The 19,082-nt window shown below is 45.7% G+C and overlaps 1 protein-coding gene across 2 annotated transcripts in view; it reads right to left on the reverse strand.

The window, feature by feature from the left end:
• Positions 1–1,555: 1,555 nt before the first annotated feature.
• Positions 1,556–19,082, reverse strand: part of LOC147092463 (GPI-linked NAD(P)(+)--arginine ADP-ribosyltransferase 1-like) — a 36,021-nt gene continuing 18,494 nt past the window's right edge. The window contains exons 2-4 of one of the 2 annotated variants that reach the window (XM_085975934.1): positions 15,561–15,607; positions 11,132–11,319; positions 1,556–4,990 (exon numbers count right to left, since the gene is read on the reverse strand). In XM_085975934.1, coding sequence (XP_085832060.1) covers positions 4,125–4,990; positions 11,132–11,177 — 912 coding nt within the window. In that variant the 5' untranslated portion in view covers positions 11,178–11,319; positions 15,561–15,607 and the 3' untranslated portion in view covers positions 1,556–4,124. Of the gene's footprint in view, positions 4,991–5,073; positions 7,105–11,131; positions 11,320–15,560; positions 15,608–19,082 lie in introns of those variants that run through there. The other variant, XR_015075049.1, reaches the window with a different exon arrangement.

Raw genomic sequence — 19,082 nt, forward strand, 5'->3', positions numbered from 1 at the left:
ATTTGAATGAAAGAAAGATAAGATCATGGCTGATCTGTATCCGAAATCCATCCCCACCTTGGCTCCATATACATGTCTAGCAAAACTCAATCGATCTCTGGTTTAAAAAGATTAATTGAACAGTTTTCTGTGGGAGAGAATTCCACACTTCTACCACCCTTTGCATGAAGTAGTGTTTCTTAACTTCTCTCCTGAATGGCCTGGCTTTGTCTATCTGGTGCGGACACTGTTCTGGGAATGGAAAATGAACAAACTTCCCTTACTCCGTTGTGCAGCAGTCCTCAGACAGAGAAAGACTATGGAAATGTGTGAATAATTTAAAAGTGTAAGAAGGAGTTCCATTTATACTGCATCTATCACGCTCACAGGACGTCCCAAAGCGTTTTACAGCTAATTCAATACTTTTTCAAGTATATTCATTGTTGGAATGTAGGAAACGCGGCAGTCAATTTGCACAAAACGAGATCCCACAAAAAGCAGTGAGAAAATGACCAGATCGCCTGACTGCTTTGTGATGTTTATTGAGGGAGTAAATATTTGCCCATGACACCGGGGAGAACTCCCCTGCTCTTCACTAAAGATGAGTAACTTTACAGCGCCAGCCTTGGCTCAGTTGGTAGCGCACTGACATCGGAAGTCGTGAAACAACAACAGAAAACGCTGGAAAAGCTCAGCAGGCCAGGCAACATCCGTGGAGAGAGAAACAGAGTCAACGTTTCAGGTCGAAACCCTTCGTCAGGACTGAGAAAAAAAGCAGGAAATGAAACAGCTGAAAAAGCAAGTTGGGGGCTGGGAAATGGGGGAGGGATGAAAGAACAAACGGGAAGGTTTGTGAGAAGTAAAGAGACATTAAGAGATATTCAAGGCGAGATGAGATAGTAATAGGACAGAATAAGAAACAAAAGATGGCTCTCGATGAAGTGTGAAATGCGCTGGCAGAGTGAAAGACAGCTGCCATGTGGGAGAGAGTAAAAAAGAGATAAGGCACAAACCAAAAGTGTGAGTAAAAAATAGCCCAGTAATTCGGGTCCCAACGCGTGAGTACGGACGGGGTACTCACACGTGGGCCCGATGGAAGTGCCGGTTTTCAGGATGGACAGCGCATGCGCTGAAAACCGGCATTTCCTGTCCTCTGAAGCAAGGGGTTTAGTGGCGGAATGCGTGCGATGTTTCAAGCAGCGCGTGCGCGCTGAAATTCCTCTTTTTTTAAAGAGTTGCCCGCGCGTAAAGACCTCCGGTTTTTACACATGAAAAAAGCAGATGCAAGTACTTCGTTTTAAAAGGTAAGTGGTCTATTAATAAAATTTAGAATTTTTTTTCCACAGGTTTATTATTTTTAAAGAATTTACAGTAAGGTAAGTGTATTTTTAGACCCGATTTGTTAAAAAATTATTTTTTTCAAAAATTTGATTAATTGTTTAAAATAGTTTTATACAGTTATTCATAGTTCATTTATTTAGTGGGATTTTTTTTACCTTTTATTTGAAGTTTAAGTACTGTTTTGGGCGCCCTGAGTTTTCATGAGTTTGACAGTTCTTACTATCAAACTCATGAATGAACTTTTGCAACCTCCGATTGGTTGCCCAGTGCTCACGTGATCCCAGCCGCTCATTGAGCTAACTACGCCACTGGATCACGCTGGATCATGGGAGCTGGACCGGGTCACAGAGCGGAAATCCACGCAGGCCCAGGCCTCAAATGTCAGCACGATAGGTAAGTGTAGGTCAGGGGCTTGCACCCACAGAAAGCCCCTGACCCGAATTTCTGGGCCAATATATAAATATGATGGGGGCCGAGGTTATGATCTGAAATTGTTGAACTCGATATTGAGTCCGGAAGACTGTAAAGTGCCTAAATGGAAGATGAGGTGCTCTTCCTCGAGCTGAAGTCGTGAACTAGTCTTGGGTTTAATTCGCACCCCAGGGATTTAAGCACCTAATCTAGGCTGATAATCCAGTGCACTGCAAAGAGAGTGCTGCACTGTCGGCAATTCTTTTGGACAAGACCTTAAATCGAGGCCCCATCTGCCCTCTCAGGTGGACATAAACGATCTCATGGCCCCTCTTGGAAGAAGTGCAGGGGAGTTCTCCCCGGTATCCTGGCCCAATACTTACCCCACTAAAGAGGAGTTTGTCAGATCATTATTTCATTGGTGTTTGTGGGATCTTGCTGTTCGAAAATTGGCGGTTGCGTTTCCAACATTGCAACTGTTCAAAGGTACTTCATTGGTTGTAAGGCGCTTTGGGACACCCTGAGGTTGTAAAAGGCGCTATATCAATGCAAATTCTTTCTTTCTTCGAATAGTGCCATGGGATCTTCCACATCCACGTGAGAGGGCAGAAATTAATGGAAGGAAAAATCGGCTATCGTCCGTGTCACACTATCGCATGAAGTCAACATTACCGGAGTATCACTGCATTTAGTCTCGAACCATTCCCCGGGCTGGGAAATGCTGGGCTCACTGACTCGACTCGCACGACAATAGTGTCTTGGTGACACGCTGGAAAGTTCCTGGCACCCGCGCTCTGTGAACTAAGATAGCACACATTGAGGGGACAAGAGAGAACAAAACAGGCCCTTTTCAATACATTCACAGAACGCTTCATTTTTGCAATGCAAAGTCAATCATCTTACAATATATCAGGGCACAGAACGTCAGGAGACTATTGCCCAGTTGCGCAATCAAGATCTACTAAAGGAGTCGCTTCTGGTTATGTTTTTAAAACTTTACAGCATCATAAAGCATCTGAAACACGTATTAAAATCGTATTGCCCGCAAGGTACAGAATTAGGACACATTTTCTGAATCATGATTCAGTGCCAATAAATGAGAGGCATAGAGCTGGACGCCTCCAGGTCCTCCAGGTCCTCCGTGCCCAATGAATACCCTGACAGGGCATAATGGGATAAGTCCTGTGGATAACTTCCAGCACCGCAGATCAAAGCACCTGCATTCCCAAGGTCAGGGATGGGTGATTTATACAATAGGAGGAAGAAATGTTCACCTAATCCAGGTATTCGAAATCCAGGCACTATCTCCGAAATCAAATAATTATAGGCATAAGGGGGAATGATTTATTTTTCATTAGATACTTCATTTGATCAGCAATATTTCTAAGATAAGGAGATATCAGATATTTGAGAGCCGAGAGTGAATTCCTGATGCAGTTTGGCAATGTTCGATCTGTGGGCCGAGGGCGTGAACTCATCAACTACTGGACATTCCTCACAGTCTGTCTCTCTGCAGTCTTCCATCTAGCAATTCATCTGCCCATCTTTCTCTCTCTCCTGTCTACCTTACTGTATCCTTAATCCACTCATTCCTCTGCCGTTTCTCTGTATCAACAACTAGCTGTGCTCACATAAACAGGGGAAGTTATTCACACACACAGGGACAGGGTCTGACATACACAGAGACAGATAGGGACAGGTACTGACATACACAGGAACAGGTACTGACATACACAGGGACAGGTACTCACATACACAGGGACAGGTAGGGACAGGTACTGATATAAGCAGTGACAGATAAGGACAGATACTGACGTACACTGGGACAGCTAGGTACAAATACTGATATAAGCAGTGACAGATAGGGACAGATACTGAGATGATTAGGAAAAGGTAAGGACAGGTGCTTAAATAGACAGGAACATGTGGGGACATGTACTGATATAGGGAGACACAGGTAGGGATAGGTACTCGCACGCAGGGACAGCTAGGGACAAGTATTGGTACATACAGGGACAGGTCCTGACATATATGGGGACAGCTAGGGACAGGTACTGACACATACACAGCAATATACTGACATACACGGGGACAGGTGTAGAAGTTATAGACATGCAGAGGTTCAGGAAGGACAGGAACTGACATACACATTTAGGAACAGGTTTTGACATGCACAGGGACAATTATCAAGCGTGTCTCATCAATTATCAAGCGTGTCCTATCAATTATAAAGAGTGTATTATCAATTATCAAGCGTGTCCTATCAATTATCAAGCGTGTATTATCAATTATCAAGCGTGTATTATCAATTATCAAGCGTGTCCTATCAATTATCAAGCGTGTATTATCAATTATCAATTGTGTGTTGTCAATTATCAAGCCTATATTATCAATTACAAGCGGCCATTGCGGATTAGCGAAGAGATATCGGTGTTGTTAAGCTGAAGAAGCTCCCAGCTCTTAAAACAGTGGCAAAATTTGGGGCACTTCGCCTTTCCCATTTTGACTGCCAGTGCACCGTTGCGGATTTTTTTCACGGTCACTGGGATGCCCTTGCACCCATTCGTTGCCAGAGTGATTTTGCGCCAGCTCCACTTATTCCCCTTTACCCACAATAGCGTGCTTTTGACCGTAAAAACTTCAATGGGCGGAATGAGGACCTCTTGTTGTTCCGGGAAGGCCGAGAATGCACTGATTGGAGCCCCCAACTCGGTCTCTATTTCAAACAGCGTGTTTTCCGCGGTAGTGTGGTTCATGAATTCTTCCGCTACGTTCTTTTCCAAAGAAGACGACGCGAATTGTCCCAGTCTGACATTACCTCCCTTCCTGGCACTGAATAGATCCTTGACTCCCCTATAGGTCTTATGCCTATTCCTCTTTAACTTATGCAGGGCGACGGAGAGCAGGTAATGGAAGCTTTTGAAGTGGAAATCCTTCCGATAGATGGCGTCACTTGCGCCGTACTGCCGGACTGCGGCGTTAAACTCACTGTACAATTGGGAATGTTGAGTGTAAGCGTGAATTGCCATCAGGTGCTCCCTTCTCAAACCGCGCGGGGCTTTATATTTTGGCCCAAAAACTTTGCTTGTTTTATTCCATACCTCAAGGAAGTATTTTTTCACAGCCCATTCCTTTCTGATGTAACCAATCGCCGCCTCGTCGGCTTCCGGGGTCTTAGTGAAGATGTAAGCGGCTGAGTTCATCGCCATGTCCAGTTCGATGGTTTGTTCTCCAGCTTTAAAAGCTAGGGTGCCCCGATCTGTGAAACAAAGCGGGTTGTTCTGACAATTCATGATGGAGGGAATAATGGAACATAACATAGACAAAGTTCCAGTAACTTTTTTTATTTATTTGTTCATGGGATGTGGGCGTCGCTGGCAAGGCCAGCATTTATTGCCCATCCCTAGTTGCCGTTGAGAAGGTGTTGGTGAGCTGCCTTCTTGAACCGCTGTAATTCTTGTGAAGGTGTTCCCACAGTGCTGACTTTGTCGTAGCGGCTTGTTACAACTGAGTGACTTGCTAGGCAATTTCAGAGGGCAGCTAAGAGTCAACCACATTGCTGTGGGTCTGGAGTCACATATAGGCCAGACTGTGTAAGGGCAGCAGATTTCCTTCCCTAACGGACATGGTTTCGTGGTTACCAATTTGTCACCATACTGAAACCAGCGTTCGTTTTTTTAAATTCAAATTTAATTAAGTGAATTTAAATTCCACAGCTGCATGATGGGATTTGAACTCACGTCTCGGGATCATTAGTCCAGGCCTCTAGATTATTAGTCCAGTAACATAACCACTGTGCTACCATACCAGCGATTTCCAGCCTAGGGTATATTAAAAAAAAGTTGGGAAATTGCAGACGTGCCAGTCGTAATTTTCAAAAGGTCTTTAGCTTCAGGAATTGGACATTTGGATTGGAAATTTATAAATGTCTCTCCATCATTTGAGAAGGGAGTGGGGAGAGAAAACAGAAAACTGCAGACCTGTCAGTTTGACCTCAACTTGGTATCTATCGTGAGAGACAGAGTGACGAAGCTCTTGCACGGCTCTGAGCTGGTCAGAGTCCACGTGGAATGGTGAAGTGTGGGTCATGTCTGAATAATGTAGTTCATTTTTCTGAGGATGTGACTAACACGGCCTACAGGGGGTAGTCTATGGTTGTTGTCTACATGGCCTTGCTGAAGGCATCTGAGAAGCTCCTGCACAAAAAGATTATCAGCAGAAACTGAAGGCCATGGAAAAGGAGGTAAAATCTGTTTAGGCCCCAGCTGGAGTACTGTGTTTGATTTTGGGCAGCACACTTTAGGAAGGATGTCAAGGCATTGGAAAGGGAGCAGAAGACATTTACTAGAATGGGACCAGTGATGAGGGACTTCGATTATGTGTAGAGATTAGAGAAGCTGGGATTGTTCTCCTTCGAGCAGAGAAGGTTAAGGGGAGATTTGATAGAGGTGTTCAAAATCATGAAGGGTTTTGATGGAGTAAATAAGGAGAAACTGTTTCCAGTGGCAGAAGGGTCAGTCACCAGAGGAGACAGCTTTAAGGTGATTGCCAAAAGGATCAGAGGCGACATGAGGAAACATTTATTTTACGCAGGGAGTTATTGGGATCTGGAATGCATGGACTGCATAGGTGGTGAAGGCAGATTCAACTGTAACTTTCAAAAGAGAATTGGATATATATTTGAAAAGGGAAGAAATTCACAGGGTTATGAGGAAAGAGCAGGGGAGTGGGAGTAATTGGGTAGTTCTAATAAAGACACAATGTGCTGAAGGGTCTTCGGTGCTGTATCATTCTATGATTCTATGAACCTTGAAACGTGTGTTGGTAATTGGTTGGCAGGTAGGAGACCAAGGGTATGGATAAAGGAAATGCACTCTGATTGGCGGAATGTGACAATGGTATTCCCCAGGGATCTGTACTGGCACATCAACTTTTTTACCATATATATTCATGACTCGGATGAAGCAATCGAGAGTTGTATTGAATATCCAAGTTTGATGTTGACACCAAGTTAGGAGGGAAAGTATGTGGTGCAGATGGGAGCAGGAAGTCACAAAGGGAAGTAATCAGACGAAATGAGAGAGGGAAACTGTGGCAGTTGGAGTTTAATCTGCGGTAGAGTGGTCATTAACTTTGCAGCTGAGACATAAAGGGAATATTTTCTTAGTGTCATGAGATTGGGAGCTGTACTTGAGGAGGCGCAAAGAGATTTGGGTGTCCAGGTATACAGTTCACAAAGAGCTAGTGCACAGATACAAAAAGGGTCAAACAGGCTGTTGGAATGTTGGCCTGGCTCACGTTATACCTCTGCGTTTCTGGGGTGACATCGGGAAGAACTTTGTGATGCAAAGCAAAGCAGAGATCTGTAATTGGCTGTGAGAAGGAGGAATTAAAGGAAATTAGTATTAGTAAAACAATATTGTTGGGGAAATTAATGGGACTGAACGCTGATAAATCACCAGGGCCTGATAATCTGCATGCCAGAGTACTAAAAGAGGTAGCCATGGAAATAGCAGATGCATTGGTTGTCATCTTCCAAACTTCTATAGATTATGGAATAGTTCCTGCAGATTGGAGGGTGGCAAATGTAACCCCACTATTTAAAAAAGGAGGGAGAGAGAACACGGGGACTACAGACCGGTTAGCCTAACATCAGTAGTAGGGAAAATGCAAGAATATTATAAAGGATGTGATAACAGGACACTTAGAAAATATCAATGGGATTAGACAAAGTCAACATGGATTTAAGAAAGGGAAATCGTGTTTGACAAACCTACTGGAGACTTTTGAGGATGTAACTGGTAGAATAGATAAGGGAGAACCAGTGAATGTGGTGTATTCGGATTTTTAGAAAGCCTTTGATAAAGTCCCACATAAGAGGTTAGTGTGCATCATTAAAGTACATGGGATTGGGCTAATATGCTGGCATGGATTGAAAATTGGTTAACAGACAGGAAACAGAGTAGGAATAAATGGGCCTTTTTCGAGGTGGCAGGCGATCACTAATGTGGTACCGCAGGGATCAGTGCTTGGGCCCCAGCTATTCACAATATACATCAATGATTTGGATGAGGGAATCAAATGTAATATTTCCAAGTTGGATGACAACACGAAAATAGGTGGGATTGTGAGTTGTGAGGAGGATGCAAAGAGGCTTCAAGGCGATTTAGACAAGTTGAGTGACTGGGCAAATACATGGCAGATGCTGTATAACGTGGATAAATGTGAAGTTATCCACTTCGGTAGGAAAAACAGAAAGGTAGAGTATTAATTGAATGGTGATAGATTGGGAAATGTTGATGTACAATAGGACCTGGGTGTCCTTGTACAACAGTCATTGAAAGCAAACATGAAGGTGCAGCAAGCAGTTAGGAAGGCAAATGGTATGTTGGCCTTCATTGCAAGAGGATTTGAGTACAGGAACAAGGATGTCTTACTACAGTTATACAGGGCTTTGGTGAGACCACACCTGGAGTACTGTGTGTCGTTTTGGTCTCCTTACCTAAGAAAGGATATACTTTCCATAGAGGGAGTGCAGCGAAGGTTCACCAGACTGATTCCTGGGATGGCCGGAGAGACTGGGTCGACTAGGCTTGTATTCACTAGAGTTTAGAAGAATGAGAGGGGATCTCATTGAAACGTATAAACTTCTGACAGGACTGGACAGGTTGGATGCAGGGAGGATTTTCCCCCTGGCTGGGGGCTTTAGAACGAGGGGTCACAATCTCAGGATACGGGGTAGGACATTTAGGACTGAGATGAGGAGAAATTTCTTCACTCAGAGGGTGGTGAACCTGTGGACTTCTCTACCACAGAAGGCTGTGGAGGCCAAGTCACTGAATATATTTAAGAAGGAGATAGACAGATTTCTAGACACAAAAGGCACCAAGGGGTATGTGGAGAGAGCGGGAATATGGTATTGAGAAAGAGGATCAGCCATGGTCATATTGAATGGCGGAGCAGGCTCGAAGGGCCGAATGGCCGACTCCTGCTCCTATTTTTTTTCTATTTCTAAAAGGCTGCTGGTTCTCGGGTTCAATTGAAATGACCAAGACTGAGATGAACAGATTTTTCTTACATGAGAGGATCAAAGGGGTATGGAGACAAACTGGGTAAATGGAGGATCGCGTTATCATGTGCTAATTGAATGGAAGAACAGGCTGAGGGGGCTGTATGGGCTCCTCCTGTTCCTAAGTAATAAGATCGAAGGACTGAATGGCCTCCTCTTGTTCTTTTGTAACAGGCTCGAGGGGCTAAATGGCCTCCTCCTGTACTTATGTAACACGTTCGTGGGGCTGAATGGCCTCCTTCTGTTAACATAAGAACATAAGAAGTAGGAGCAAGAGTAGGCCATACAGCCCCTCGGGCCTGCTCCACCATTCAATAGGATCATGGCTGATCCGAATCTAGACTCACATCCACTTCCCTGCCCTCTCCCCGTAACCCCTAATTCCCTTATCTGCTAGGAAACTGTCTATCTCCATTTTAAATTTATTTAATGTTGCAGCTTCCACAGCTCTCTGGGATAGCAAATTCCATAGATTTACTACCCTCTGAGTGAAGAAGTTTCTCCTCATCTCCGTTTTGGAGTGGGCCTTTGGCATAGTGGTAGCATCCCCGCCGCTGGGCCAGAAGGCATAGGGTTTCGAACCACACTCCAGACAGTCCCGGCAAGTGGAGTCGGAACTCCGGCTCTAAATTCTGGGTTGACATCCAGCGGGATAATTGCGTCTGTGGCTGTGGGTGGCCCCCCCTCATATGGGTTGTGGGAGCCTGTAAAACCCTCGCGCCATAGGACTAACCACTCTAATGGCTGGTACAAAGATGGTTACGGTCACGGAAGGAGCATTAATCGCGGCCAGAAATCCTTCCACCACTTCATACAGTTCCCCAAAGGGAACAGTGTGAAGACACGTACAACGATCTCAGTTTTGAAAAGGCAGCCCCTTATTCTTAGATTATGCCCCCTAGTTCTAGTCTCACCCATCAGTGGAAACATCCTCCCCGCATCCACCCGATCAAGCCCCCTCATAATCTTCTATGTTTCGATAAGATCGCCCCTCATTCTTCTGAACTCCAATGAGTAGAGTCCCAACCTACTCAACCTTTCCTCATACGTCAACCCCCTCATCTCCGGAATCAACCGAGTGAACCTTCTCTGAACCGCCTCGAGAGCAAGTATATCTTTTCATAAATATGGAAACCAAAACTGCACGCAGTATTCCAGGTGTGGCCTCACCAATACCCTGTATAACTGCAGCAAGACTTCCCTGTTTTTATACTCCATCCCCCTTGCAATAAAAGCCAAGATTCCATTGGCCTTCCTGATCACCTGCTGCACCTGCATACTAATTTTTGTGTTTCATGCACCAGAACCCCCAGATCCCTTTGTACTGTAGCACTTTGCAGTTTCTCTCCATTTAGATAATAACTTGCTCTTTGATTTTTTCTGCCAAAGTGCATAACCTCACACTTTCCAACATTATATTGCATCTGCCAAATCCCTGCCCACTCACTTAGCCTGTCTATGTCCTTTTGCAAGTTTTTTATGTCATCCTCACTCATTACTTTCCCTCCCATCTTTGTATCGTCGGCAAACTTGGATATGATGCACTCGGTCCCTTCCTCCAAATCGTTAATATAGATTGTAAAGAGTTGGGGTCCCAGCACTGACCCCTGTGGAACACCAATAGTTACTGATTGCCAGCCCGTGAATGAACCATTTATCCCAACTCTTTGTTTTCTGTTAGATAGCCAATCTTCCACCCATGCCAGTATATTACCCCCAATCCCGTGATTTCTTATCTTGATCAGTAATCTTTTGTGTGGAGCCTTGTCAACAGGCTCGAGGGGCTGAATGGACTCCTCTTGTTTGCATGTAACAGGTTTGAGGGGCTGTATGGCCTCCTCGTTCTTATGTAACAGGCTGGAGGTGCTGAATGGCCTCCTCCTGCTCCTAATGTAACAGGCTCCAGGGCATGAATGGCCTCCTCCTGTTCCTATGTGGCAGACTCGAGGGGCTGAATGGTCTCCTCATGTTCCTGTGTAACAGGCTCGAGGCGCTGAATGGCCTCCTCTTATTCTTATGTGACAGGCTCGAGGGGCTGAATGGCGTCCTCCTTTCCCTAATGTAACAGGCTGAATAGGCTGAATGGCCTCTTCCTGTCCCCAATGTAACAGGCTCGAGGGGCTGAATGGCCTCCTCTTGTTCCTATGTAACAGACTGAATAGGCTGAATGGCCTCCTCCCGTTCCAATGTTCACACTACACACTAACGTGCAAAGTACATCTCTGCATTCTATTTCCTTCTGCAGCTGGAGATGTGAATTACATTTGGAAAACTGGGTACATTACGAGTGAACTTTCCTTTTAGACCAAAGTGCAGACTGAAAATACTTACTGTCTAAACACAAAGAGACAAGCACGATGTAAACCACAAGCTGCATTGTTTCCTTATTCTGGTACCTCCAGGCGAGATCACTCAGACCGATTGGTTTCACTTCGGGTTTCAGTTCTGTTTTTTTTCACTGTGGGATCGGTCGGTCGTCGCAGCACAGGAGTCCCGGTGATCAAAGCGGCTCAACGATCCTGAAACAATATAAACAGGAAAATGACACATGCCCGGGGCTTGAGGTAGAATCACAGAATGATTCAGCACAGAAGGAGGCTATTCGCCCCTATCGTGCCCGAGCCAGAATTTTAAAATCAGTCCAATTGTCCCACTTCCCCAAAGCCCTACAAAATTTTCCTTTTCCGGTATTTATTCAATTCCCCTTTAAAAGTTATTATTGAATCTGCTTCCACCGCCTTTCAGGCCGTGCATTCCAGATCACAACAACTCGCTGTGTAAAGACATTTTTCCTCATGTACTGCCTGATTCTTTTGCGAATTAACTTAAATCTGTGTCCTCTGGTTACCGGCCCTTCTGCCACTGGAAACAGTTTCTGGACACCTCTATCAAATCTCCATTAACCTTCTCTGCTCTAAGGACAACCATCCCATTTCTCTATTTTCTGCATGTAACTGAAGGCCCTCATCCCTGGTACCATTCTAGTAAATCTCTTCTGCGCCCTCTCCAAGGCCTTGACATCCTTCCTAAAATGTGGAGCCCAGATTTCGACACAATACTCCAGCTGGGGCCCAACATTGTTTTATAAAGTTTCAGCATAACCTCCTCGCTTTTATTCGACTAAGCCTTTATTTTTAAATGCCTTTGTAACAGCCTTAATTGACTTCACGCTTCTCTGCGTTAAATTTGTGTCTGCCCATTTCACCAGCCTGTCATGTCTTCCTGAAAATTGTTACTATTCTCCTCACTCTTTACTACATTTCCGAGTTTTGTGTCATCTGCAGACTTGAAATGATGCCCAAGTCTGTGTCATTCATGTATTTCAAAATGTGAATACGATCACTGGTCATTCACGGAAAGCATCTCCCCATTGTGAAGTTGTTGCTAAGAATAATCAGCTGGAATACAATTGACTGACACAAATCCAAATTGAAGCACTCTGTCAGTTTCGATAGATAACCTTTCATTCAGCCACAGCAGGGAGCCCAGAATTATGTGTTGCCTGGAAGATGCCAAGGTTAGGGCTGGGCTGGGAGGGGGGCTCATAGAATGGGTGGATGATTTGGAAAGGAAGGGTGATGGGCCAGGAGCCCTGGTCTCTGTTGTCACCAAGCAGAAACTCTCCTGCCCAGCCATCTGTTTCCCACCCTCCATAGACTTGTGGTCATCCAAAACTCGGCTGCCCCATGTCCTAACTCACACCAAGTCCTGTTCGCCCATCACCCCTGTGCTCACTGACCTACACTGGCTCCCGGTTAAGCAACACCTCGATTTTAAATTTCTCATCCTTGTTTTCAAATTCCTCAATGGCCTCGCCACTCTCTATCTCTATAACCACCTCCAGCCCAACAACCCTCCGAGATCTCTGTGCTCCTCCAATTCTGGTCTCTTGCACTTCCACGATTTTAATTGCACCATCATTGGTGGCCGTGCCTTCAGCCACCTAAGCCCTAAGCTCTGGACTTCCCTCCCTAAACTTCACCTTTCTATCTTCCTTTAAGACGCTCTTTAAAACCTACCTCTTTGACCAGGCTTTGGGCCAGCTGTCCTAAAATCTCCTTTTTGGCTCGGTGTCCATTTTTGGGGCTGATTACGCTCCGGTGAAGTGCCTTAGGACGTTTTACTATGTTAAAGGTGCTATATAAATGCAAGGTGTTGTTGATATAGTACCACATAAAAGGAAAGCTTTTGGGCGACTGAATGGCCTACTCCTGTTTCTATGTAACAGCCTCAAGGAGCAGAATGGACTCCTCCGGTTTCTATGTAACAGGCTCGAGGGGCTAAATGGGCTTCTCCTGTTACTATGTGATAGCGTCAAGGAGCAGAATTGCATATATATGTTACTATTTAACAGGCTTAAGTCTCGGAATGGCCTCCTCCTGTTCCTGTGTAACAGGCTCGAGGGGCTGAATGCGCCTCCTCCTGTTCCTGTGTAACAGGCTCGACCGGCTGAATGGGCCTCCTCCTGTTCCTGTGTAACAGGCTCGACGGGCTGAATGGCCTCCTCCTGTTCCTGTGTAACAGGCTCGACAGGCTGAATGACATATTCCTGTTCCTATTTCACAGGCTCGAGGGATGAATGGCCTATTCCTGTTCCTGTTTCAAAAAGGTCCCGCATAAGAGATTGGCGTGCAAAGTTAAACCACATGGGATTGGGGGTAAGGTACTGACTTGGATAGAGAACTGGTTGGCAGACAGGAAGCAAAGAGTTGGAATAAACGGCTCTTTTTCCGAGTGGCAGGCAGTGACTAGTGGGGTACCGCAGGGATCGGTGCTAGGAAAAAATTCTGAGGGACAAAATTAGTCTCCACTTGGAGAGACAAGGATTAATCAGGGATAGTCAACATGGCTTTGTCAAGGGAAGATCATGTCTGACTAATTTGATTGAATTTTTTGAGGGGGTGACTAGGTGTGTGGATGAGGGTAACGCAGTGGATGTGGTATACGTGGATTTCAGTAAGGCCTTCGATAAAGTCCCGCACAGGAGACTGGTCAAGAAGGTAAGAGCCCATGGAATCCAGGGTGCCTTGGCACATTGGATACAAAACTGGCTTAGTGGCAGAAGGCAGAGGGTGATGGTCGAAGGTTGTTTTTGTGACTGGAAGCCTGTGGCCAGTGGGGTGCCACAGGGATCGGTGCTGGGTCCCTTGCTGTTTGTGGTCCACATTAATGACTTGGATATGAATGTAAAAGGTATGATCAGTAATTTCGCGGATGATACAAAAATTGGTAGGGTGGTAAATAGCGAGGAGGGTAGCCTCAGTCTGCAGGATGATATAGATGGGTTGGTCAGATGGGCGGAACAGTGGCAAATGGAATTTAACCCGGAAAAGTGCGAGGTGATGCACTTTGGGGGGACTAACAAGGCAAGGGAATACACAATGAATGGTAAGACCCTAGGCAAGACGGAGGTGCAGAGGGATCTGGGTGTGCAAGTACACAGATCCCTGAAGGCGGCGGAACAGGTGGATAAGGTGGTAAAAAAGGCATATGGGATACTTGCCTTCATTAGCCGAGGCATAGAATATAAGAGCAAGGAGGTTATGATGGAGCTGTATAAAACACTGGTTAGGCCACAGCTGAAATACTGTGTGCAGTTCTGGTCGCCACACTACAGGAAGGATGTGATCGCTTTGGAGAGGGTGCAGAGGAGATTCACCAGGATGTTACCAGGGCTGGAGCGCTTCAGCTATGAAGAAAGACTGGGCAGATTGGGTTTGTTTTCCTTGGAGCAGAGGAGGCTGAGGGGGGACATGATTGAGGTGTACAAAATTATGAGGGGCATAGATAGGATGGATGCTGAGGAGCTTTTTCCCTTAGTAGAGGGGTCAATAACTAGGGGGCATAGATTCAAGGTAAAGGGCGGGAGGTTTAGAGGGGATTTGAGAAAGAACTTTTTCACCCAGAGGGTGGTTGGAGTCTGGAACTCACTGCCTGAAAGGGTTGTGGAGGCAGGAACCCTCACAACATTGAAGAAGCATTTGGATGAGCACTTGAAATGCCATAGCATACAAGGCTACGGACCAAATGCTGGAATATGGGATTAGATTAGACAGGGCTTGATGGCCGGCATGGACACGATGGGCCGAAGGGCCTCTATCCGTGCTGTATAACTCTATGACTCTATGACTCTATGACCCCAGCTATTCACAATATATATTAATGATCTAGACAAGGGAACTAGATGTAATATCTCCAAATTTGCAGCTGACACAAAGCTGGGTGGGCATGTGTGCTGTGAGGAGGATGCAGAGAAACTCCAGTACGATTTGGACAGGTTGGGTAATTGGGTTGATGCATGGCAGATGCAGTATAATGTGGATAAATGCGAGTTTATCCACTTTGGTGGCAATAACAGGAAGGCAGATTATTATCTGAATGGCAATGGATTGGGAGAAGGGGAAGTGCAACGAGACTTGGGTGTCCTTGTGCAGCAGTCGCTGAAGGTAAGCATGCGCATTTGATTGCTCCAAGTTAATCTTGGCTTTCTTTTCAAACAACGTGTACCAGCTCTATTCCCCTTTGCTCTATTAATCTACATGTCTGTTGGTGGGTTTTGGTTTCATGTTTAACAGAGATGTTTCTCGGAAGGATGCTCATTTTCCTCGTGTGGTCCGTCAGAAGTGAATCGGACGGTTCACAGGCAAGCAGTCGCAGCTTTGCTGGTTGGTTGTGGTTAAATGTGGTCAGCATGTGAAGGCCAGTGTCTCATGTCACAGCTCCTACTTCCTGAGCCGAATGCACACAAAGAAAAACTTACCGGATGTCTGTTGACTGTGATGAGCTTTGCAAAGAGTTCACTGCCTTCTAAAATAGAGAAAAAATATAAAAGTGGGGACGACGTGTAGAAGAAACAATCTGGTCCTGACACACAGACAAGAAAGGGCATACTTTAGACACAGCTCCATCCAGTCTCTGTGGATACAGTGAAATAGCAGCACCTTGTGCTGCTTCCATTGTGTTAAAGGGGATTTCCTCGGCGGCTCAGCTCTTGAAACTGTCATTGCCTCGCAGCTGTACTGCGCATTGTTTCGGCGAGAGAGCTGCAAAATCCTGCTGGTGTCAAGGAGCCCAGCGGGAATGTGAGTTTGTCAGTCGGTGTACATGTATAAGCCTGCAATGGGGCTTTTTTTTTCACCCTCAGCTGTGGTCACTACATTCCCAAATGTGCACAGGCTGAAGGCGTAACACTTCATAAGCACGGACGCTGCAGGAAGCTCTTCCAACAAAGTGCCGCTGCTCCTGACCCTTTGCTGAAGTTCAAAGTGTAAAATCCTCTGTTCACTCACCCAAGACCCAATTATTCCCCACACGGAGACGAAACAGCGAGTGGTTGAGGATCTTGAATCGCAGGGACTGGTATTCAAGCAAAATCGGATCATTCCTCACTGCACAGGTTTGACATATATATTTGCAGAACAGCAATCAGGAACAAGAACCTTGCTTCATTTCCACACACACACACACACACACAGACACACAGGCAGACACACACACACAGGCACACACACACAAACACAGACACACACACAGAGGCACACAGAGGCACACGCACACAGACACACACACAGACACGACACACACACACAGACATATACAGGCACAGGCACACACAGACACACACGCAGACATGCACGCAGACACACGCACAAAGACACATGCACACATATACACATACAGACGCGCGCACACACACAGGCACACACACACAGACAGACACACAGTCACACAGACACACACAGTCACACACACAAAGACACAGACACAGACGCACATACACACAGGCACACACGCACAGACACACACATGCACAGGCATACACACAGACACACACACACACAAATACACACACAGACACATGCACAAAGACACATGTACACACAGACACACACACACATACACACACAGACACATGCACAAAGACACACGCACACACAGACACACACACATATACACACATATACACACACAGGCACACACACAGACACACACACAGGCACACACACACAGACACACACAGGCACAAGGACACACACACAGGCACACACACACGCAGGCACACAAACACACACACAGGCACACAGACACACACACAGGCACACACACACAGTCACACACACAGACACACACACAGATACACACACACACACACATATACACACACAGACACACACACAAAGACACACGCACATGCAGACATACGCACATATATACACACACAGACACATGCACACACAGACACATGCATACATAGACAAACACACACACAAAGACACACACACTCACAGATACACACAGATACACACAGACACAGACATTCACACACACAGACACAAAGACAGGCACACACAAACAGACACACACAGGCACAGACACACACACACACACACACACACACACACACAGACACACATGCAGACACACACACACGCACACACATAGGAGTAGAAGTAAGCCATTCAGCCTCTCAAGCCTGTTCCAGCATTCAGTCATATCAAGGTTGATCTGCACCTTAACTCCATTTACCCGCCTTGGTTCCCTGACCCTTAACACCTTAGCCTAACAAAAATCTATCGACCTCAGTTTTGAAATTTTCACTTGATCCCCAGCCAGCCAGATTTCCACTAAACTTTGTGTGAAGAACTGTTTCTGGATACCACCCCCTTAATGGCCTAGCTCTAATTTAAAGTTTATGCCCCTTGTACCAGACTCTCTCCCGCCCACCCAACCAGTGGAAATAGTTTCTCTCTATCCACTCTATCAACTGCCTTAATCATCTTAAACACCTGAATTAGATCTCCCCTTAATCTAGACGAGGGAACTAGAGGTAATATCTCCAAGTTTGCAGATGACACAAAGCTGGGTGGGCGTGTGTGCTGTGAGGAGGATGCTGAGAAGCTCCAGTATGTTTTGGACAGGTTGGGTGATTGGTCAGAAGCATGGCAGATGCAGTATAATGTGGATAAATGCGAGGTTATCCACTTTGGTGGCAAAAACAGAAAGGCAGATTATTACCTGAATGGCAATAGATTGGGAGAAGGGGGAGTGCAACGAGACCTGGGTATCCTTGTGCACCAGTCGCTTAAGGTAAGCATGCAGGTGCAGCAGGCAGTTAAGAAGGCAAATGTTATGTTGGCCTTCATAGTGAGGGGGTTCCAGTACAAGAACAAGGATGTCTTGCTGCAGTTGTACAGGGCCTTGGTGAGACCACACCTTGAGTATTGTGTGCAGTTTTGGTCGCCTTATCTGAGGAAAGATGTTCTTGCCATGGAGGGAGTGCAGCCAAGATTCACCAGACTGATACCTGGGATGGCAGGAATGATGTATGAGGAGAGATTGGGTCGATTGGGCTTATATTCGCTGGAGTTTAGAAGAATGAGAGGGGATCTGATTGAAACTTATAAAATTCTAACAGGACTGTACAGACTGGATGCAGGAAGGATGTTCCCGATGGCCGGGGAGTCCAGAACCAGGGGTCACAGTCTAAGGATAAGGGGTAAGCCATTCAGGACAGAGATGAGGAGGAATTTTTTCACCCAGAGAATGGTGAACCTGTGGAATTCTCTACCACAGAAGGCAGTTGAGGCCAATTCATTAAATATATTCAAGAAGGATTTGGATATATTTCTTAACGCTAAAGGGATCAAGGGATATGGGGAGAAGGCAGGGACAGGGTACTGAATTTGGCTGATCAGCCATGATCTCATTGAATGGTGGAGCAGTCTCGAGGAGCCGAATGGCCTACTCCTGCTCCTATCTTCTATGTTTCTATGCTTCTATGTTCGACAGGCAAGTCAATTTAATCCTTTTCGCCCTGGTATCATTCTGGTGATTCTGCATTTCAACTCCTCCAAGGCTAATATATCCTTCCTGAGGTGCGGTGCCCAGAACTGAACACAGTGCTCCAGTTAGGGTTTAACCGGAGCTCTCTAGAGCTGTAAATATAATTTCCACCCTTTTGAATCTAGTCCTCTTCTGATAAATGCCAAGGTTACATTAGCCTTTTTAAGTATTTTCTGTACCCGACCAATGGCTTTTAATTATTTCTCTACTTGAACTCCCTAAATCTCTCTGCTCATTCACAGCACAGTTCCTAGCATCTCGCAATTTAGAAAATACTCCGACCTATCTATCTTTGGTCAAGGGTGGATGGCTTCGTACTTGCCCACATTGAACTCTATTTGCTACAGTTTTGCCCACTCACTTAATGTCGCTTTGCAACTTTCTGCTCCCATCTACACGATTTACAGTGGCACCTCAGCAAGCTCAGAAATATGGCGCT

Source organism: Somniosus microcephalus, unplaced genomic scaffold, assembly GCF_052327205.1.
Source record: "Somniosus microcephalus isolate GS21.2 unplaced genomic scaffold, FLI_Smic_1.0 unresolved_chr2, whole genome shotgun sequence".
NCBI classification, from domain to species: domain Eukaryota; kingdom Metazoa; phylum Chordata; class Chondrichthyes; order Squaliformes; family Somniosidae; genus Somniosus; species Somniosus microcephalus.